Below are 19,104 nucleotides of genomic sequence, written 5' to 3'. Positions count from 1 at the left end.
CTAGAGCTCCACCATAGCCCCCTTTGACCCAGGGTTCCACCTGTAAGAGTTGGTCACATGGCTGGGTCACCACTTGTATAGATGTGTGCTTGACCTGAGTGCCCCCACAGGGGACAGACCCAGTAGACGGGTGCAACGCAGCCATCCAAAACAGGAATCTACAGAACCACACATGTTGTTTTCTGCCATTGGTAAGGGGGCCATACTTCACCCTCTGGCAGATTAGAAGGGGTGAAACATCCTTGGCAGGGCAGAGTGTGTTGGTCTCGTGGCAGGTTCCATGGGACCTCAGGCAGGGTGTCCCCGAGCTCTGCCCATGCCAGCCCTCCTCATAGCCTGTTCCTGCCTGTCACACAGGGCATCTGGCGGATCCCTGTGGATGAGATTGACCGACCAGGCAGCTTCGCCTGGCACATGAACCGTTCCATTGTGCTGCTGCTCAAGGTGCTGGCCCAGCTGCGGGACCACAGCACGCTGCTGAAAGTGTCCTCCATGCTGCAGCGGACCCCGGACCAGGGCAAGTGAGTGAGCTGCCTCTGCACACAGCCTGGCACATGGCTGTGCTGCTGTGGGTCAGTCATCCACCCAGGGCCCTGTCTTCACTGCTCCAACCTAGCCTGCTCCCTGGCAGCCCCAGCCAGCCTTTTCTCCTCAGGGTATTCTGTCTCTGTGTCTATCACCTAAGGGATACCACCCCTGGGTCCAGGCAACCTGGAGCCAACACGGGTTTGTCCCCATTGACTTTGGTTTCCATATCCAGCTCTGGACAACTCAGCCTTCCTTTTTACCTTGCTTCTGTCCCAATCCAGGGCTCTCAGAGATGCTGCCAGGTCATGGAGAAAACAGCTCAGATCATAGCCGTATAGCCCAGGTGAAGGCCAGTAATAACTAGATGGGCAGCAGAGGCCTGGTCCTCCACAGGAACCAAGAATCCCTCCACTAGAAGGGAGAGCAGACGGAACAGAGGGGCGCTTACCACAGCTCCTACATGCAGAGGTTATGGGCATCACAGGCGAACTGGTGGTAAAGCCTGGAGCTGAGTCAGCCATCCTCCCGCGCCTGCTCTGCATCACCCTCCCATGGTCTTGTTCTCCTGTGGTGTGCCATGAACTCAGAGAGGCTGCCAGCTAGTCCTGGGGTACCCCTGGAGACAGGCCTGCATCCCTCCCCACCCTTCCCTATGGCAGTGCCATACCCTTGGGGTTCGTGGCCAGCCAGGAGGCCCAGGGCAGCCAGCTACAGTCAGTCATGTGCTGAATTTGCAGGGTGAGGCTCAAGAGAGACATTTGAGGGAGCAGAGCTCAGTAGGTGGAATACAGAGACAAATAGACGTTCTTGGGGCAGGGACAAGGCACAGAGCCACTACTCAGCAGCACCACATGGTGCCTGACACACTCCCGTCCTTTCTGACCACCCCCGTGTGACCATAGGAAGTATCTACGAGATGCTGACCGCCAGGTCCTGGCACAGCGGGCCTTCATCCTCACTGTGAAGGTGCTGGAGGACACGCTAAGTGAGCTCGCAGAGGTATGTAGCCTGCCCCCCTTTCCTCCAGGCTGTGAACGTGCTCCCAGGCTTTCCCCAAGTTGTGGTCCTGGTCTAACCACTTCCCGCACACACACACCTTAGGCAGGTCCCTGTGTCCCCGCCTTTGAAGTAGCATTCATCCTACCCCAGGCAGGGACTGTCGTCCTAGGCAGTGAGCATGCAAGCAATTAGCGAGGCCCCAACACTCTGTGATTAATGTAGGAGATGAAAACCCTCTGTGCAAATGAGCCCCTTTGCACTGCGGCCTGAGTAGGATGGGCTCCTGAGCTAGCCCCACAGTGGGCTGAGCAAGGCTTCTGTCAGCATCCTCCTCCCTTTGCACCCTCTAGGCAGGTAGAACAGGGTCCCCATTTCATAGCGGAGCACCTGAGGTCCAGAAGCTTAAAAAACCTGCCTAGCTGGTGGTAGGTACTACTGGGAGCTGAACTAGGACCGCTGTCTCCACAACACGTGCCTAATGGGGCTGGCTGGGGCTTGGTGCAGGTACTCATGATGGTGCCCCAAGCCTGGGAGTGTCCCCACCATCTCCACCTTACACTAGAGGCCAGCAGGATTGGCTGTGCCCCAAGCACACCTCGGTAACTCCAGGCAGGTCTCCTTCCCATAAAACACCCCAAAGTTCACATCACAAAGCCACAGGAGAGCCAGGATTGTTACTTAGCAAGTAAGAGCTCAACTGACCTGATTGCTTGGGTAGGTCATGGGGCAGCCAGTATATAGGAGGGAAGGTCTCTGGGCCTGGAATCCTTCTCCGATGATGATTGAGGCATAGCGGGTGCTGTCTAGCAGATGTCCAGAGCCACAGTGGTGTTGGGTGGGAGAGGGAGTCCAGAGGTGTTTTGTTGCAATGGGGTGTCTTATCTTCGGTTTCCTTGCAGGGATCAGAACGCCCAGGGCCGAAGGCCTGTGGCATCCCCAGAACCAGGATGACCACTGATGTCTCACATAAGGCCAGTCCTGAGGATGGCCAGGACAGCCTCCCGAACCCCAAGAAGACTTCTCTGGCTGATGGTTCAGGAGCAGGGCCTGAACCAGGGACCAAAGCAGGCTCCCTCAACCACCGGCCTACGGCCATGGACGCAGGAGACAGTGCAGACCAGGGTGGGGAGCAGAAGGACAAGGAGAGTGCTCGAACAGGGCCCGCTGAGCCCATGGACACAGGCGAGGCTGCCATTTGCCGCCCGGACGTGGAACGGACACCGCCCCTACTTCCAGGCCGCCCTCTGAGGGATCAGGGTCCTGAGAGCCGCCCTGCTGAGCTGTCCCTGGAGGAGCTGAGCATCAGCGCCCGGCAGCAGCCCACTCCACTCACAACAGCCACCGTAGCACCCACTGCCAATGCTGGCCCTACCACGGCCTCAGGGGCCAGGGGCAGCAGCCACCCTGAGGAGCCGCCCCCACAGCCCAGCCGCAAGAGAAAGCTCTTGGAGGACACGGAGTCTGGCAAGACACTCCTGCTGGACGCCTACCGCGTGTGGCAGCAGGGCCAGAAGGGTGTGGCCTATGACCTGGGCCGCATTGAGAGGATCATGTCAGAGACCTACATGCTCATCAAGCAGGTGGGCAGGCAGTGAAATTGCCCCAGGGATGTGTGTGCCAGTCCACAGACGGACTGTGCTCGGCCTCTCCAGGAAGCGCATTCCTGGGTGTCCACATGTGCCAGGGCCTGTCCCCGGGGTGGGTTTTAGGTGTGTTGACAACTGCAGTCCCACTGTACACGAGGACGGAGGTGGGGGGTATTTTTGTGGTTCTCTGTAATGAAGCAGGCCATACATTTAGTCAGAAAAGCAATGAGCTTTAAGATGTTTGAGCTCAACCTTAAAGGAAAACAAAACCTTATTGTTAATCCAGCGCAGGGAGGTGGGACCTGTGTGAAGGGGCCGCTGGGTGCGCTTAGATCACTTCCTTACTTGGAAACTTCCTGTGGCTGCAGTGCCCTGAATGTGACCAGAAAGACCATTACCTTTCTCATTTTTCCTTCCTTTTTTTTTGAGATAGGGTCTCACTGTGCAGTTCAGGCTGGCCTTCAGCTTACTTTGTCGCGAACTAACAGCAGTCCTCCTGCCTCAGCTTCTCGAGTGCTGGGATTACAGGCATGCGCCACCACACCCAACTGGTTTTTTTCCTTAATCTTCAAAAAATTCTTGTGATTTTTTTTTGAGACACGGTCTTACTATGTAGTTCATGAACTTATTATATAGCGCAGGCTGGCCTTGAACTCACAGCAGTCTTCCCACCTCGACCTCCCAAGTGCTGGGATTACAGGTGTGCACTACCATACCTAGCTTCCCTTTTTATTTTTTGAGACAGTCTCGTTACGTTGCACAGGCTGAGCTTGAATTTGAGATTCTCCATCAGCCTCGCAGAGTACTGGGATTACAGGTATGCACCACAGTGCCCAGCTTTTTTTTTTCCTCTCTCTTTCTTTTAATATAAGTACATACTCTTTTTTTCTATTTAAAAGTATTCCGGGCTGGGGATTTAGCTCAGCGGCAAAAGCGCCTGCCTGGCAAGCACAAGGTCGTGAGTTCGGTTCCCGGTACCAGAGAAAAACCAAAAAAAAAAAAAAAAAAAAAAGTATTCCCACAGGAAGAATCCCCAGAACTTCAGCGACCAGTGCACATGGCGTGGCCATTCCTGAGGAATGCTTTCAGGGACCACCTGTCTCTATTTCACCAGCATCCAGTGTTCACTTCCATTTGTTTTTGGTTGCTAGTTACTTAATAGACTGTTCAAGTTCTGGTCCTTTCCTCGCTGGGTGGCTGGACCTTTTCCCTGCAGTGCCTGCTCCCCTGACCATGGTTGGCAGCCTATGGCAGTTACCCTTGAGCCCTACCTGCTGCTTGTCTGGGGGACCCCCACGACTCCCCAGCCTCGTTCTGACCTCCCCATGTCTTGGACTCCAGGGCACTTGGCATAGCCCAGATCTAGGCTTCCCACTCAGGTCACAGCCCTCCGTCGCACCCACCTGAGGGACAGACTCTAGCTCAGAAGACTGCTCTTGCTGGAAGCTACCTAGAAGCAGCAGGCTGCAGCTGAATTTCAATGCTTGGTTGGGGTCTGAGTTCCCTCTGCCAGCCTGAGCTCTTAAGGACACAGCTTGCCACAGAAATAAACTAGTGGCCAGAGGATGACTGGATTGCTTTGGCTGGCACTGCCACCTGGGAGAAGAGCACCTGCCCACAGGAGTGCCAGGAGGACCTGGGTAGCAGGGAGTGCTTTTCACAGGACTGGGGACCTCCCCATAGGCTGATTCGTGCTGCGTGCGGCACAGGGCTGGGAGGAGGCCAAGCACCCAGGCCTTCTGACCTTGATCATCTCCTTGCTCAGGTGGATGAGGAGGCTGCGCTGGAGCAGGCTGTGAAGTTCTGTCAGGTCCACCTCGGGGCTGCTGCCCAGAGACAGGTAAGCCTGACCCACACGTAGGCCGGGGCCACAGGTCAAGTGCTGAATAGTTCCTGTGATCAGTGGTAGCCAAGGGGAGAGAGGAGCATGAGGTGGCTGAACCTTGGCTAGTGGCGTGTCCTCAAGAGACCGCAGATCCCAGCCATCAGACGTGTGAATATGTAACGTGAGTGGTCTCCTTTCCCGGGCTCCCTTCTCCATGGACAGGGAGGTGCTCTCTAGCCCACTGACCTCACCAGGAAAAGTTCTTCTGTTTGGGACAAAGGTAGAGAAGGTGATGGTTAAAGTCAGGCCGATTAAGAGCAAAGTGGAAGGAGAGAGAAGGGAGCGATGCTCCCGCTGGAAGGTACGTGGTGGGGGGCCTGGGGGTTTAGGCTGAGAGCGTGGTGGGAGTGTGGTGTTCGTTAGGCAGGGCTGCAGAGTCACTGTTGGTGGAGAGGATGGGACCAGTGCAGGGGCCAAGTGAAGATGGCGGGGCCCCACAGGTGGTGAGAGGTGGATGGTGTGTTGGGATGGCAGGGAGGAGGTGGCAGGCTGGAGATGCCGGGGAGGCCCTTGCTGGGAAGTACCTGGGAGAGGGCACCCAGCCAGGATTGAGACTGCGTTCTATTGAGTCTGAGACTCTTACAAGGGAAAGGCTAAGGAGGCCAAAAGGTCAGGGGCCCCTTCCTAGGGGGATAGTTCAGTCCAGATCCCTGAGTGTGAGGAGCCCTAGTGTAGGTGCCCTTGAAGCCATCAGTATGGACCCAAGGCCAGAAGAAGACACAGGCAGAGCCATGCGCCTCAGCAGGACCACAGGTGCGGGAGGAGGTTTGAGACAGGATGAGGTGGTGTCCCAGAAAGAGTGTTCAGATAGCCCAAGGCCAGGCCAGAAAGGATGGGGCCCCACCAATTATGGGGACCCAAGACCAGGGCTGTTTTTGAGAAGTGCTGGGAAGGGCTCGAGCAAAAGGAGAGTAAGGAGCCAGGGCTTTAGGGAAAGTCCCAGCCCAGTGGAAGACTAGTGGGGAGGATGTGACCTACGGGAAGGGTCCTGATGACTGAGGTAGCGGGGTGGGATGTGGACTCAGGGGAAGGATTGTTGGGGAAGCCTGACAGGTTAGAGAGCTGTGGCTTGTCATTTGCAGCCTTTTGTCCCAGCTGGTGACCTGACAACCCTGGGCTACCTCATCCCAGGAAGGCAAGAAGCTGGCAGGTAGCCACCCTGGGGTTCCAAATGGGCTTCATGTCAGTGGAATGGGGCATCCGTTACCACTCCTGATGAGGTCCTAGGTGTAAGGAAGCCTTGGGGGTTCCCCTTGACCAAACTGGTGGTGGGCTAGGCAAGGGTCCCTGAGGGAGCAGGTGGCCCCAGCCCCACAGCCGAGGGCCGGAATCCTTGGTAGATGTGACCCAATCTGCCAGCAACCCTCACCACTTTATTATTGCCCAGGGAGCCAAAGCGCTCAGCACAGTGGCCACAGCCTCTCCAGGTCTTCAGGGCAGCCTCTGCGCCATGGGACGGGAGTAACTAGGAGGCCCTCATGCAGGGCCCTAGGCCCAGGACCCATCCTGGCTCCTCCACGAGTCTAGTGTGAGCAGTGGCCACTCAGGAGAGAAGGCTGTTTCTGACCCACAGAGGAACCCATCCCCTTCCCTATTACTCACACTGAACTGGCAAGAACCAAGGCAAGGAATAGTCTCATTTCTTGGCTGAGAAGACCGAAGCAAAGGAGACCACTAGCTGCCAGCACATGCACATATTGGGACCTCGGAGGGGTGGACTGGCGGAAGTTCTTGTCAGGGATCCTCGGAAGATAGTGTGGATGGTAGGGCTGGCCAGTGCCAGGGAATGGGGTACTGTGTAGGAGAGCCAACCTGATGGACCTGAGCTCCCTTCCTGTTGGTGTTCTGACATACTACCTACTTCCTAGACCCCAGTGGAGTGGGGGTGCCCTGGTACTGCCTCAGATCCTCTCACTACATGACTGGCCTGTGACTCCCACCCTGGACCTGGGATGACACTGCTGATGAGTGGCTGTTCTGCTGGAGATCTCCCTCGAGCCTAGTTTCAGGAGGCCATTTCCTATGTCCCCATCTCTCCTGACGCTGGTGCATTTTGCTCCCTTTTCCTGAGAAGCCAGGTGTGGTGGCACACACCTGTAAGCCTGTAATCCAAGCACTTGGGAGGCTGAGGCAGAAGGATTGTTGTGAGTCTAACGCCAGCCTAGGCTATATAGTAAGTTCAAGGCCAGCCTAAACTACGTAGTGAGACTTTGCCTCAAAAAAAAAAATCCTGGGGAGAGGCACCTAGAAGGCCCCTCTCAACCCCCAACAGGCTTCCCTGTCTTCATGTCCGTGTCAGTGAGGGTGGGCATTCTGGGGGTGGGGAATGCAAGGTGCTGTCTCAGGTACCCTCCAGGGCCACCCCACCTTGGGGTAGGCAGGGACAGTCACAGCTGTCCTGGACCCACCTCTGATCAGCAGGTAGGAGGCGGCTGTGGCTCTTCAGATCGCTTGCCTCACCCCTCAGGAAGCATCCGTCTTGCTCTCAGTGCATCCCAGTTGCCTGTGGCTGGGACTCACTCCTAAGTGAGGAGAGGGACAGAGCACTCAACCTTCCCCCACGTGTCTGTCCCTGCTGCCACCTGGGCTACTACAACACTACCAGCACCTTCATGGGCCCCCGGAGGCCTGAGAGCCAGGCCTGTCCGCCTGCTCCGCCCTCTCCCCAGACTGCTGCCCATAGCGCCAGTCTGAGGCTTATCCCAGACACCCATGACACGGCCAGTGGAGCTGGGCAGAGGGCCTGCCTGCCTCTCTTTTTTTTTTTTTTTTCTTTTGACTTGCTATATAGTTCAGGCTGACCTGGAACTCATTATATAATCCAGGCTGGCCTCAAACTTGATGTGATCTTTCTGCCTCAGCCTCCCATGTACTGAGTTTACAGGGTGTACCACCACATCCAGCTCCAGAGGGCATTTCAGGCCAACAGGCAACAGAAGAAACAGGTCATCAGTGGAAGTCAGCTGCCTCCCAAGCACTGAGCTGCCCACCAGTGGGCACATGACTCTACTGCACTGGCAGGGATGGGGGTTTCTGCTTCCCCAGTGTGGGTGGCTCAGACCGTGTAGTGGGCCTGTTGCTGGGGAGGGGATTGAAGGCTAGAGCTTGGTCCCTTAGCTCTGAAGAGTGCTCTGCCTACTCACCTCTGAAGCACACTGCTAGGTGCCATGGCCTTCATACCTGTCCCAGGAGGTCTGGGCTTTTGGGAGAGTTGGAGTGGTCTTGTGAAAAAAACCCTGACAATAACTTGTGGCAGAGGGAAATTTGCAAAGGAAGACTCTTGGGGACCTCTGAGGGCTCAGCTCACCTGAGAGCCAAAGGCTTGTGTCAGAGTCACTGTGTGGCCAAGCTGCAAAGGCCCTGATTGGTCAAGCACAGGGGTGTGGGTTGGGGGCAGCATCAGTCTCAGTGGCTAGGGTCGCAGCTGACCCAAGTCCTGAGCTTGGGAAGTGAGACTTGCAGTGTTGCGCTGGGGACCTTCCTGCAAGTGGTCCTTAAGGAGTTACCCTCCAAGATTGACACCTGCAGTCCCCAGGTCGGGCCCTGCACCCCCTACCTACAGTCATGGCTGGACACACTTCTTTCAGGTTGGCCTCCTGGAGTGAGGGTGAGCCCAGCTGGAGGTCCTGAGTCCCTACCACCACAGGCCAGACGTAGGCCAGACGTTTCCCAGACAGGGAGACATGGGTCCCCAGCTGTGTGCTAGCGTTAGCCATATCCTGGCAGGATGTCTCTGGATATTGCTGGCAGTGTCGTGGGGTTCAGAGTGACATGTTGAAGGTCATGTTGGCACCCTGGGTCCAGATGATGTAGCCTGTTCCACTGGTGTACATCAGGGGCCATATGTGCTCCGAGCTTCCATGCCCACCTTCCCTCACCTCTCCTCTGTCTTCACAGGCTTCAGGGGACACACCCACCACCCCCAAACACCTCAAGGACAGCCGAGAGAACTTCTTTCCTGCAGCTGTGGCTCCCACTGCCCCTGACCCCGTGCCTGCCGATGCCCACACCAAGCCTCGCCCTGCGCTGGCTGCCACCACAGCTATCATTAGCTGTCCTCCCTCAGTATCAGTCTCCATCACAGACCTATCCAAGGACTCTGGAACCCCTCGGCCACCCAGGCCTGAGGCCACCCCCAGCTTGGCCTCTCTTGGCCCAGGTGAGTCCCAGTCCACCTGGTGGCATGGAGCCCCATATCCAGCTGTGCCAGAGGTGTGCCCAGGCCCTCACCACCAGCAGACAAGAAGTCCTGCTCCCTACGTGGAGAATATGGGTAGAAGTGGGAAGGTACCCTCCAGCAGGGTGATCCAGCCTCGGAGGATGGCAGCTGCTGGTCCATTTGTCAGACCCTAGCAACATTGGTAGCCTCAGTTAGCACATCCAGTATCTAGCCTTCTGCCCTGGCTTTTAACAGTGCTAGGGATTGAACCCAGGGTCTTATCCATGCCAGGGAAGCCTTCTGCTGCTGAGCTACCTATACCCCAGCCCTTTTTATTTTGAGATAGGTTCTCGCTAAATTGCCCAGGCTGGCCTTCAACCTATGATCCTCCTGTCTCAGCCTCCTAAAGCAGAGCTGGGGCTGAGGATATAGCTCAATAGTAAAGAGCCTAAGTTTGGTCCCTAGTACCACAAAAATGAATAAATAGAATTGGTAAAGTGGCTCAGTACTCCTTGAGTTCAGTTCTTAGTATCACAATGATAATCATCGTCATCTCCTCTTGGTCAGGTAAGAAAAAGGGGGATAAGGGCAGATAAGGCCTCCTTGGAAGCCTAGCATAATACAGGACCACCTGCACCTGGCCTCAGCAATCCCTGGGAACCAGTTCTGCCCAGGCCCCATCACACTCCCATGGACAAGACAGACGGAAGCCAGCCAGAATGAGGGTAGGGGCCAGGTCAGTGAACTTATAAAGAAAAATAGGATGGGGTGCAGGTTGTATACAGCCTGGCTGGCTCCATTAGTGGGAGCTCTACTTTCTAAAAGCCAGGACCCACTAGAAGGGCATCCTACTAGCAGGGCTGGCCAGGGCGTTTTCCTGGGAGCAGAGGGCATTGAGGATCGGCACATAGGCCAGTGAGCAGGAGACGGGTTAAGGCACCATCCCCTTCCCTGGTGCAGGCACACCCCAGTTCTGCAGCTGTAACTGTACGTCTGGGCTCATCTCAGGAGTGTGCCAGGCTCTGCCCACCTGCAAGGCAGCAGACCCTCCCCAGATAATTTTCAGGATCTTAGTTCTATGGCCAGACTCTGAAGACCCTGTATCAGAAACTATACAGACATTCCTTAAATAGCTCACCTCTCTAGTTGGTGGCTCCCCAGCAGATACCAGCTGGGTGAGTGTGTTCCCTGTGCCCCCAGGGACCACCCAGGAATGGATAGCCTCCATAGCCTCCCTCGCCTATGGTTTCAAGCCTTTCCCTGCCTCTCCATTTTAGGGACCCAGCCTCTGTCCTTGCCTGAGTGCCTGCGCTGGCCCGCAGTCTGAGTGTCATTCCTGAAGGCTTGCCTCTTCCAGTCAGTCCTGTGATTGAGGCTCACTTCTGAGCCTGTTGCTTTCAGTCATGTGAGAGGGGCTGTGTCGTTCCTTGGCCCGTCTGAACAACAGTGCACACTCTAACAGGAGAACGTGGCAGAAGGGCAGACTCGAGAACCCCTGGTCAGCCGTCTGTCCCCGCGGGCCGCACAGCGGGGGTAGAGCCGGAAGCTGGAAGGCCCCCCCCACTCAGCTCTTTCTCAGCTGAGGCATCAGGCGCTGGTTTTCATCTGGTGCTATGCCCAGTTTTCCTTGGAGAACCCTGAAAGTGTAAGGATTCTCTAACCCAGTCGGTCACAATTGCACTGGCTGTGGCCATTTATTCCCAGAGGGTCCTCTGGAGGCCACAAGTCAAAGCTGTTGAAAAAGTATGGATGGTGGTTCACCACCATGTGGCCTGTGGTAGGGCTGTCCACCAGCTTTCCCGGGTAGGGCTGTTCCTCTCTCTGCCTCAGTTTCCTGCATAGGATGTATAAAGGAGAGATGATAGGGTTAGAGCAGCGCTTAGCAGTAAGTCAGCAGTGTGGGTGTGGGTTTGTTTGGTAGTCGTGATTTCAAAGTGCAGCGGTGATGAGCCATGGCCTGAGTAATTAGTGTTGGTTTGCTCACTCCCCACAAGGACCCAGCTCCCATGCCTCCACCTTGGGACAGGGTGTCTCGCCCTCTACCTGCCCCTTGTTCCTGTTGTCTTGCAGTGTCTGAGGCCGGGAGTCCAGGGGTGACTTGGTAGTCACTGGTCCTTACTCAGGGTTGCAGGCAGTTGCAGTCAAGCTGCTAGCTTGTCATCTGAGCTCTAATCTGAGCTCTCATAGGGGTGCATGGCACCCTCAGGTCCTCAGTGGATATTGGCCAGAGGCTTCTATTCCTCCCTGCAGGCCTTTCTATGGACAACTGAATGTCCCCATGTCATGGTGAGCCAGTGATCCAATAGAGCATGAAGGAAGCTGCAGTATCTGTCCCCCTCCCAACTTTGATTTTTTTGGAAACAGGGTCTTGGTGTGTACCTCAGGCTAACCTCAGACTTGCTATATAGTTCAGGTTGGTCTTGAACTTGGCAGTCCTCCTGCTTCAGCCTCCTGAGTGCTGAGATTACAGGTGCCTGCACCACCACACCAGCTAGAGTGCCGCATCTCTTATAACCTAATCTTAGAAGGGCTGGCTGACCACTGTAGTCAGCCCCTGCCAACCTTGTGTGAGTCCAGAAGTTCCTTGGGGTGGATGCCAACCTTTAGTCCTTCTCTGCCTTGCCTTGGGGACCGGGAGGTACTCTTCTGGGTCAAGTGCACAGACTGGCCCGGCTGGCACTTTCAGGAAACAGGCCCAGACCCACAGTTCACATGCTTTTTTCTTCTGTTGGATTTAGGGAAGAGTATCTGTTTCCAAGTGTACACTCTTCGGCTGAGAGAGTTGATCCTGTTCAATTTTCTTCCCCAAAACTAGATTAAATGGCCTTTTGCCAAAATGGAGCTCTTAAGTGAGCCCGAGTTAGGACAGCTCTCAGCTGTGAGTGTGTGCGCTCACTAGCCTGGCAGAGGGGCCGCTGCCTCCGGCCCCAGCACCTGACCCAGCACACTGTCCACCCTCCACTTCCACATCTGCCTGCCACAGAGCTACTGCAGGACCAGTAAGAAAATAGCATTTGGCCACCCCACTGGGGTGGGTGACTTGGTGTCAGGGCCAGGCTGGGACAGGCATATTTCCCTAAGCTACATCCTGCAACCTCCAGAACAGGAAAAGCCATCAGCGGGAAGGCACTGGCTCTCAGTAAGGTCCATGTTCCCCAGGCGTGAGAGAGTAGTATGGCAGTGTGACCAGGGTCTGCTGCTCCCAGTGATGGTGGGGCCCGACCGCAAAAGCACCCAGTGACTGGAGGGTGACTACAGGATGTGTTAGCCTGAAGCCAGAGCCGTGACAGTGGCGTATAAGGGTGGGCATCAGGGCCTCCCCAGACAGAGCTTGGCAGTATCCAGCCCAGACCTAGTGCCAGACCACGAGTCTGCCCTGAGGCAGGAGAGTTGTCCTGGCGGCACGACAGACCTGGCTACCTGCTTCGCAGGCAGCACCTGAGGCCCTCTTCTGCAGAGTGGGGCCTGGGCCCCTACAGCACTGATGCAGAGTCATGGCCTGGCTGGCAGCCACGGTATGGCCGTCACCCCTGAGCCCATTGGCTCTCGGCACAACTGAGGCCAATTCCCAGCCCCTGCCTCCTGCCAGGGAAGGTGTGGTCTGGCGTGGCAGGTGGGCATGGTGCCTGCGTGTGCTCCATCTTCTTTGGTCATAGTTGGGTTCTCTTTGCCTCTCCTGTGAGCCAGAGGGGAGAGGAAGCATCCCACACACCCTAAAAGCCCACCCTCACAGCCACGTGATAGCATTTTACCCCAGCCCAGGGGCCGTGTGGTCTCGGGTGTGGCCTTTCCTGTGTCAGCTGCCCAGCTGTCCCAGGTAGGAAGACTGTTAGGTAAACGGTGACAACCCAGTAAAGAACACAGCTAGCCTGAATCGGGGGGTTCCAGGCAAGACCTCCAAGAGTAACTCCAAATGATGAGACCAAGTCCAGTTGATTGAGCTGGTCTTTTGTGGATCGGGTAGGAGGTTAGTGGGTTTGGCTTAATTGGGGTGACGCAGAGTGGCGGAGACTGGCGTGAGAATGGCTGAGTACGTGACTACAGCAATGCACACTCAGGCCTAGCAAGTGGGGGCGCAGGGTGCGGACGTGTCCCAGCAGAGTAGGCATTGTTCCCAGGCTGGGGGTGGAGGGGCTGGGCTGCAGGGTGAGGGTTAGGGTAGGAGGCTGTGATTGTTCCTGGAGCTCAGGAACTAGGCACCTGGTGGCAGGGGCTGGGGGGGTGCCATACCTATCAGAGACCCCCACACCCGGCGTCTACCGGTTGGCTGAGGAGTTTCCTGAAAGTGCCAGTCTGGCCCCTGTGTGCACTTGTCCCAGAAGAGTACCTTCGGTCCCCAAGCCACTCCTGTGGAGATAGTGTTTTAGCTTAGGGTCCCCGCAGTGGCCATATTCCCTTGTCACGTGTCCCAAGGCACAACTGGGGACACAGGGCCGGTGCCCGTGAGTGGGCCTTGCCCTGTGGGTGGGTGAGTACATGACCTGTGCTGGCCTGTGTCCCCACAGAGGGAGAAAGGCTAGGAGTGGCAGAAGGTACCGGCTTCCCACCCCAGGAGCCACTGCGCAGTCAGCAGGCGAAGGCAGCCTCTGCGGGTCCCCCTGCAGAGCCACACTGCTGGCCAGCGGAGTCTGCCCCCCAGACAGGTGCCGAGCCCACCTGCAGCCAAGGTAAGGCCAGTCGGCGTGGCCAGCACTGGCTCCCGTGAGGCTGCGTGCGTCACAGCCGGCAGCCAGGGTGGGCTTCCCTGCTGAGGCTCCGGGCCTGGGAGGGCCAGCCCGGGGAGGCCTAGTGGAGAGGAGGTGGGGAGGAAAGGCAGAGTGGGCGAAGGAACAAAGGCCGAACTCAGGCTGGAGTGTGGTGTGGACCACCGTTAGCGCCTCCACAGTCTCCCCTGCACCACTGGCTTCATGGGGCTCTGGTGAGGCAGACATCTTACTTGGGCCTCATGGCTGTCAGCAGAGCCCAGATGGGACAGGAAAGGGGCAAGCATGGGCAAGCAGGAGCCTGGGCCCCATCACTGAGACATCCCCATGGGCAGCCAAGACAGAGCCTTGCCCAGCCTCTGCCCAGCCTGTTCCCACCAGCGTGCCACCCAGCCCGCTCCACAGGGACTCCTGCTGGCTAGGCCTCCCGCAGACCACTCAGGACAGAGGAGTGGCGCCAGCCAGCAGGGACCAGGCTTGGGCTCTCTGTAAGCCCCGCTCCTTTTAAAGCCATGGACTGCAGAGGAATGTGGAACCCTGCCAGGGCAGCTGGGTTGCTCTCAGCTTACACAGCTCCCTGGAGGCTGCAGGGCCCCAGAGTTGCAGCCCATGCCTGTCCCAGCTGCCTCCACACTCTAAGCAAACACAGCCCCATTCACCCTGAAGTGAGAGGAAAATGGGCACTCTGAGGCCAGCTCAGTGACCATACCTGGCTGAGTGGCCGGCTGTGGGACTCAGTGTCCACTCTATGATATGGAGGATGTGTCCTGGAATGAGTTTACAGATACAAGTCATGTAAGCACAATGCCTGGGGTGCTCTGGGAAGGCTCAGGGAGGCTCCTTGCACCCCGCAGTCCAGAGCCAGAATGGGGTCCCTTTGGGTCTGAGTGGAGCACTTGCTCGGGATGGAGGCCTGAGGGCCAGCAGGGGCTGCGTGTGCTGGCCGTCAGGCCTCAGAGCAGCCCGCCCAGAGAAGGCATCTGTGATGGCAGGGAGGAGGTGCTCGGGCCCTCTAACAGGGCGAACTGAGTTAGGAGCAGGGAGAGACAGGCAGTCCCTGGAATCTGCAAGTGAAGCTCAGCCTCTGAGGTCTCTTCCCACAGCTGCCAGCTCCAAGGTCCCCAGCAGTGGGGGCGCCCAGCCACCAGAGGGCCATCCGGGTAAGGTTGAGCCCAGCCGGGCCAAGTCCCGCCTCCTGCCCAACATGCCAAAGCTGGTAATCCCCTCGGCCACCACCAAGTTCCCCCCTGAGATCACCGTTACACCGCCCACCCCGACCCTGCTCTCCCCCAAAGGCAGCATCTCAGAGGAGACCAAGCAGAAGTTGAAGGTGAGCATGGACACCCGGCAGGGGGTACCAGTAAAAGGGAGTCTGGGTTACCTGGGAACCTGGGGCAGGGGCTTGGGTTACTGGGGGCCTGAGGTAAAGGGATCATGGGATATGGTTCAAGTTAAAGGCAAGAAGCCTAGGGCAGGCCGCATACCCCTGACCTGGGTCCTGCCCTGTCTGCAGTCGGCCATCCTGTCTGCCCAGTCAGCCGCCAACGTGAGAAAGGAGAGGCTATGCCAGCCGGCCCTGGAGGTCCTCGAGACGTCCAGCCAGGAGTCCTCCCTAGAGAGCGAGACGGATGAGGATGACGACTACATGGACATCTGAGGGAGGCCGGCAGCAGCCACAGCTATGTCCTAGGGAACAGCCCCGCCTGGAGTGCTCCTTCAGCCCGAACCCCAGCAGGGCCAGAGGCCCACATGGGGCACACTTCCCTGTGCAGCCTTGTGGCATCCTCTCTTCCCCGAATGGGCCGTCCACACCCACCAGCTGGGTCCTCGGGGGAGGAAGAGAGGTGGGGCCCATCTTATCGCATGAGGATGGATTGGTTTCGATCTTCACAGCAAGCCTGGCATCCTTTTCTATGAAATGTTGACTTTGTAAATGTGCCCACACCCGGCCCAGCCAGCCACATCCACAGCTGGACGCCAGGATGAGCTGGGCTCTGCCTGGGTCCCAGTGAGGGGGTCGTCTAGGGCCAGGCTTTCCCCACACCCTTTTTTCGTTCCTTTTCTAATAAAGATGAAACAATAGTCTTTGCCTCTGCTCACTCCAGATGGGAGGTGGCTTGGGGCCTGCCTGCCTCAAGGGGTTGCTGTACCCAGAGTTTCTGGGTTTCTGGGCCTCTCAGCCCTTGGGCACCCCAGGGATCAGCAGGCTGGGGTGCAGGGGGCATGGCATATGTGGGGAGCAGACTGTACCCCTTGGGCACACTTTAGGGGAAGCAGGGCTCAAGCTGTGCTGAGGGGCTGGCATTGGGGCACTGGGGAGGGGAACCAGGAAGTGGGGGAGCCAGGCGTGGTGACAAACACCTGTAATTCCAGCCATGCTGGATGCTGAGGCAGAAGGGTCATAAATTCAAGGGTAAATTCTCAGACCTTGTCTCAAAAAATAAAGAGGTTGTGGGTTTAGCACAGTGGTACAGCAGTCACCTAACAAGCATGAGGCCCTGGGTTTGATTCCCAGCACCAAGTCAAAAAAGTGCTACGAACACAGTCTCAAAGCTTTAGGAAATAAAAATTGGCTTGATTTTAAAAACAAAGGAACAACCTAGGATCTCTAGACAGCAAAAAATGGGATTTTAAAAATAGGGCTGCAGATACAGCTCAGTAGTAAGACACTTGACTCAGGTGTATAAATCCTAAATTCTCTCCCCAGTCATGGGGAAATAATTGGAAGGTGGGGGACTTAATTCCCACATTTCTCATTACATCTCCCCATAACTACCTGCCCCAGAAGTGTGACATTCAGCACAAATACATATGTGGGGCCCCTTGTTCAGAAGTTACTAAGAATTTTGTTTCGTTTTTCTTTTTACCGGTACTAAAAATAGAACCCAGGGTCTTCACACTGAGCTACATGTCCAGTCTCCCACCCACTCCTTTTTACAAGTGACTTATATTGATCAAGCTGGCTCCAACTTGTGATCCTTCTGCCTCAGCTTCCCAGAGTGCTGGGATTATAGGCATGTGCCACTAACCCATCTAAGAATTTTAATGATGAGCATGGTGGCACATGCTTATAATCAGAGCACTAGAGCACACGAGAAGCTGAGGCGGGAGAATCATGAGTTCAGAGACAGCCTGGACTAGAGTGAGACCCGGTCTCAAAAAATAAAACTTTTTACCAGGCATGGTGGTGTATGCCTATAATCCCAGCACTCAGGAGGCTGAGGCAGGAGGATCACTACAGATTCGAGGCCAGCCTAGGCTACATAGTGACTTCAGGGCCAGCCTGGACTACATAGCAAGGTCTCTAAAAAACTTTTTTAAAAATTAAGAACAACCCAAGCATGGTGACACACACATTTAATCCCAGCACTCAGGCTGAGGCAGGAGGATTGCTGCAAGTTTGAGACCAGCCTGGGCTACAAAGTGAGCTCAAGGCTAGCCTGAACTGCATAGTGAGACCCTGTGTCAAAAAGACAAAAAAGATAAAAAAATAAAAACAATACAGTAGGGCAGGGGATATAGCTCAGCAGCACAGCACGTGCCTGGCAAGTGTAAGGTCCTGAGTGTAATTCCCAGTACCCACCCCCCAAAAAGACCAATACAGCATTAAGCCTGTGATGCTGGCCCTCAGCCTGGTGCCCCTCATGTGCTGGACACTTGCTTGCCATCCAGGAGAGAAGGCATTAGTGACTGGGTGCCACCCTGGGTCCCCAGCCCAGGACATTTGGAACTAGACACCTAGTGGCCTTCGATGGATCCTGGCTGGACTGCCATCTGGAGGACCAAGAAATTAACAGGCACTCAGCCAATGTGTGGGAGGGGGTGCTCACTCACATCTGGGGTGACTCAGGATCACCTCGGGCTGCTGCTGGGCCCAGGACTTCAGGATCCCCTCCCAAAGAGGTGCCCTGAACACTGAATGGTTAAGGGACTTTCTCCCCTCTGGCAGGTGAGGGTCCTGCAGATTCCACCAAGTGTTTCTGAAGGTAGAGCCTGGAGGTGGGGCTACCGCGGGAGCAGCTCTGCATGGGAGCCCTGTTCCAGTTCCTCCACCACAGGCTTCCCCTGATATGCTCATTAGGAGCTTCCCTGTGGGGCGGTACTCACGGGAGCCCAACAGGTGACCACCAGCAACAACTGGTGCCAGGTAGGCGCAACTAGGCAAGAGAAGTGGCAGGTCCCAGAGAACAATGGGATGGCCAGGCTGAAGATCTGAGGCAGGTTGCAGCCCAGGTCATCTCAGCTCATGCCCCACCAGCTCCAGCCACCTGCAGAGTCACTGAATATGTCCTCTTAGAACGCTTTGAGAAGTTGCGACCTGGCTGTGGAGGTTTCCAGAAGTCATCAGAGAGCCGATTTAACCCCTGCATCTCCAAAGGGCTTCAATTTCCAGTTCTGCACGAAGGTTAAGGAGGAGAACTCCAAAGAGAATATGCAGATTCTGCAGGGTTAGGGAGGGGAGCTCTGAAAATATGCAGATTATGCACAAGGGTTAGGGAGGGGAACTCTGCAGAGAATATGCAGATTCTGCAGGGTTAGGGAGGGGAAGTCTGCGGAGAGTGCAGGTTCTGTGAGCGACGGCACTGGGGCTTGTGGCTGAGCAGGCTCCTGTTTCTGGGCTCCCCATGGAGCCTGTGAATGGGCGGCCTAGCTGGGCCCAGGCACCTCCCTCCACTCAACTTCCTCCTCCCAGTAGGGATCCCCACTGAGCTGCATAGGGCCAAGGACACACAGGACTGTGCCAGGGTGTGACTTGACAGCTCCAGCCCTCTGAGATCACCCACACACCACACCCGCCCAGCAGGGCGGGTCCTGGCCTCGTTGCAGCGGGGGGCGGAGAAACGGGCAACACCCCCTCCTAGTGGGAGGCTGAGGACCGAGGATGTAAGATCTACCCGGAGGGCACAGGCGCTGGACCCCTGCCAGTTTCGCCGACGCCCTTTTCACCTCCCAGCAGCATCCCATCCCCTGCAAGGGCCCCGCCCTGCAGGCGCAGACTGGGCTGGGACCCACGGCCCTGAGGCAGCCTGTGGACATCCCCCTCATCATGTGTCAAAGGTCCTGCAGCTGGAGGCTCCAGCCCCTTCGCCCTCGGACAGGGTCCCAGGGCAGAGGTTCGGCCCCCTCCCCCTTGTCCCCTGCTGTTGGGCCAAGAATGTGCTAACGGGGCAGGTCAGTCGCTGCTGGTCCGCAAAGGCACCTGTGGACTTTGAGAGGGTTGGGGCGGGGCGAGGCGGGGCGGGG

The 19,104-nt window shown here is 56.7% G+C and overlaps 1 protein-coding gene across 6 annotated transcripts in view; it reads left to right on the top strand.

Moving 5' to 3' along the window:
• Positions 1 to 15,942, top strand: part of Cabin1 (calcineurin binding protein 1) — a 150,568-nt gene extending 134,626 nt beyond the window's left edge. For 5 of the 6 annotated variants that reach the window (XM_013520399.1, XM_013520400.1, XM_013520395.1 and 2 more), the window contains exons 30-37: positions 358 to 521; positions 1,431 to 1,527; positions 2,427 to 3,107; positions 4,879 to 4,953; positions 8,896 to 9,157; positions 13,663 to 13,824; positions 14,964 to 15,190; positions 15,374 to 15,942. In XM_013520399.1, the coding sequence (XP_013375853.1) occupies positions 358 to 521; positions 1,431 to 1,527; positions 2,427 to 3,107; positions 4,879 to 4,953; positions 8,896 to 9,157; positions 13,663 to 13,824; positions 14,964 to 15,190; positions 15,374 to 15,517 (1,812 nt within the window). In that variant the 3' untranslated portion in view covers positions 15,518 to 15,942. The remainder of the gene's footprint in view (positions 1 to 357; positions 522 to 1,430; positions 1,528 to 2,426; positions 3,108 to 4,878; positions 4,954 to 8,895; positions 9,158 to 13,662; positions 13,825 to 14,963; positions 15,191 to 15,373) is intronic. The other variant, XM_013520401.1, reaches the window with a different exon arrangement.
• The last annotated feature ends 3,162 nt before the right edge of the window (positions 15,943 to 19,104 follow it).

The sequence above is a fragment of the Chinchilla lanigera genome, unplaced genomic scaffold, assembly GCF_000276665.1.
Source record: "Chinchilla lanigera isolate Chin_1 unplaced genomic scaffold, ChiLan1.0 scaffold00054, whole genome shotgun sequence".
Classification (NCBI taxonomy): domain Eukaryota; kingdom Metazoa; phylum Chordata; class Mammalia; order Rodentia; family Chinchillidae; genus Chinchilla; species Chinchilla lanigera.
Note: the sequence above shows the minus strand (reverse complement) of the source record. Positions and strands in the feature narration are given on the sequence as shown.